General features: G+C 33.6%; 1 protein-coding gene across 1 annotated transcript; it reads right to left on the bottom strand.

Moving 5' to 3' along the window:
* Nucleotides 1-14: 14 nt before the first annotated feature.
* LOC116350041 (kinesin-like protein KLP2) lies at nt 15-1,080 on the bottom strand. The gene is made up of 3 exons (XM_031781757.1): nt 777-1,080; nt 560-716; nt 15-485 (listed from the first exon to the last, which is right to left on the bottom strand). Exons 1-3 carry the CDS (start codon nt 870-872, stop codon nt 436-438), a joined length of 303 nt encoding a protein of 100 aa, XP_031637617.1. The 5' UTR covers nt 873-1,080; the 3' UTR covers nt 15-435.
* Nucleotides 1,081-2,006: the final 926 nt, after the last annotated feature.

A 2,006-nucleotide genomic window follows, 5' to 3' on the forward strand; every position in this document is an offset into this window, starting at 1 on the left:
TCAGGGCATTTTTGGCTGTTTGACCTGGAGATACCCAAGACATTACAGAGACCAGCGCCTGCAGCTCAAAACAATCAGTATTAAGCATCAGCTAGCCATTTAATAAAATTAATTTAAAAATTTATACGGTAACACTTTGTTACTTTCCGCTATGCCTGAAGCTGTGGTATAGTAGGCTTTGCCTGACGCACCTATTAAGTGGTGTTTTTCCATTGTAAGTATCTGATATCAACAGTTTCGATGATAATTACAGTACACGGAGCGATTGCTATTTGGACCATATATATGGTTTTTCTTTTGCTTCGGGAAGTCGTAATAGCAATCGATACGTTCTGTGAATGCTATCACTTAGCACAGAATTTTACGCTCTTTTAATTGAGAACACCCATTTTTTTATTTGCAGGTATGGGAAACACCCTAGTGTACATGGTTCGTCTATTGAATGAAACTTACACTGCGTTCAAATCCCATGGTATACGTTTTACCTGTGTAAAATCAAAAATGAAACAAAAAATAAATAAATAAAGAAGAAAAAGGGTAAAAGAGTATAATATTATACCCGAGCCAGTTTGTCCATAAGCACACAAAGTAGTGTTGAATCCTTTTATAGCCACATCAATTAGTGGCTTCACGAGCACGTCAAACAGCTCAGATTGATTGGAGTCGACAAATAAATGGTCATAAGAGAATATTGCCCCATTATCGAGGCCGATGATCTTTAAGAATATAACAATTAAAATTAAACGAACAATTGATGAATTTAGTTGTATATTTACATTTTCGTCGAGTTTTTCAATGACAACATCTCGGTTCTCATTGATTGGTGGTGGCCGCCAGCGAATTGCTGTTTTTACATGATCATTTGGTTTCATAATATTTTAAATAAATCGTATTTTCCGTTAAATGATGATTTCGAAAATGCACAGAACTTTGTTATATTTAAACAAACACAGAATTCTGAAGTGAGTTACATGAAATTGAAACTTTTTTATTCGATAAATGACAAATACAAAGCAACAATTTTCAGTTACAAACACAGTCCAACTACATTTTTAAAACTATCAAACATACAATGAAACACAAATGCACTCCAGATAACATTGGTTGTGCGTGTGTGACAGTTCGACCAAACAAACGAAGTCGTTCGGGGTACATTCGGGCTTTGATTACGTTGAACGGTTTGAATTCGGTGCATTTCTTTGCGAAGCGAAAAAAAACGATTTTGTGGAACGGAACATATCTTGACCTAAATAAATTCTATTTTATACATTATAACTGGATTTCCCCAATACTTGCAATGAAGATAATTCGGGCAGATTATTTTTTTCTAGTTAGTTCCGGCTTTCTCTTGAACATTAAATAGAAAGTATGATGCAATTAATTAAATTATGTCTGTTCTTTGTGCGAAAGTGTATAAAAAGATCATGTTTTATAGATTGAGTGAACATAACATTCATTTTTTTGACAAGAGCAGTTTTAAAAACATTCTTATAAATTAATTGCATTTAGATTCAAATCAAAATGAAAACTGTAACTTTTTTTTATGCATTTATCGGGTGTGGTAACCTCTATCTGTCATTTATTTCAGTGTTTGCCTTTGATTATTAAATGATCGGACCAGGTTACCCAAGGCATCCCATTCCTTCGATTCATTTTCCATTCTGTTCCATTACTTATTCATTCGTACATATATGAAACATGCTGTATTCGAACATTGACATTTTTAGGTACATATGGTTTATACGTCAAAGTGAAAACGAAAAATAGACATAAACAATTGACTACAAAGCTTATGTGAATTGTAAAATCGTTGTTTTCATATTTCAATAATAAAAATGGCACAATCCATGGATATTTCGGTGGAATCAGACATTGATTATGTTATTCATGGCATCACATACGGTGAGATCTTTCAACCGTAAGTGCAGCAGTGTTAAATTCATCATCTTATAGCGCGAATGATTGATTTGTGTATTATTTATAGGCCGCTAGCACTGTCGGAGAAT

Source organism: Contarinia nasturtii, unplaced genomic scaffold, assembly GCF_009176525.2.
Source record: "Contarinia nasturtii isolate CC-2019 unplaced genomic scaffold, AAFC_CNas_1.1 Cnas_scaffold_3358, whole genome shotgun sequence".
Taxonomy (NCBI): Eukaryota; Metazoa; Arthropoda; class Insecta; order Diptera; family Cecidomyiidae; genus Contarinia; species Contarinia nasturtii.

Excerpts from the sequence above, each read along its gene's own strand:
- LOC116350041 (XM_031781757.1), bottom strand. The coding sequence starts at position 872 with ATGAAACCAAATGATCATGTAAAAACAGCAATTCGCTGGCGGCCACCA. Across the intron at positions 717-776 it reads TTGAAAAACTCGACGAAAAT|ATCATCGGCCTCGATAATGG; the intron begins GTAAATATACAA and ends ATATTCTTAAAG. Across the intron at positions 486-559 it reads TTATGGACAAACTGGCTCGG|GTAAAACGTATACCATGGGA; the intron begins GTATAATATTAT and ends GATTTTACACAG.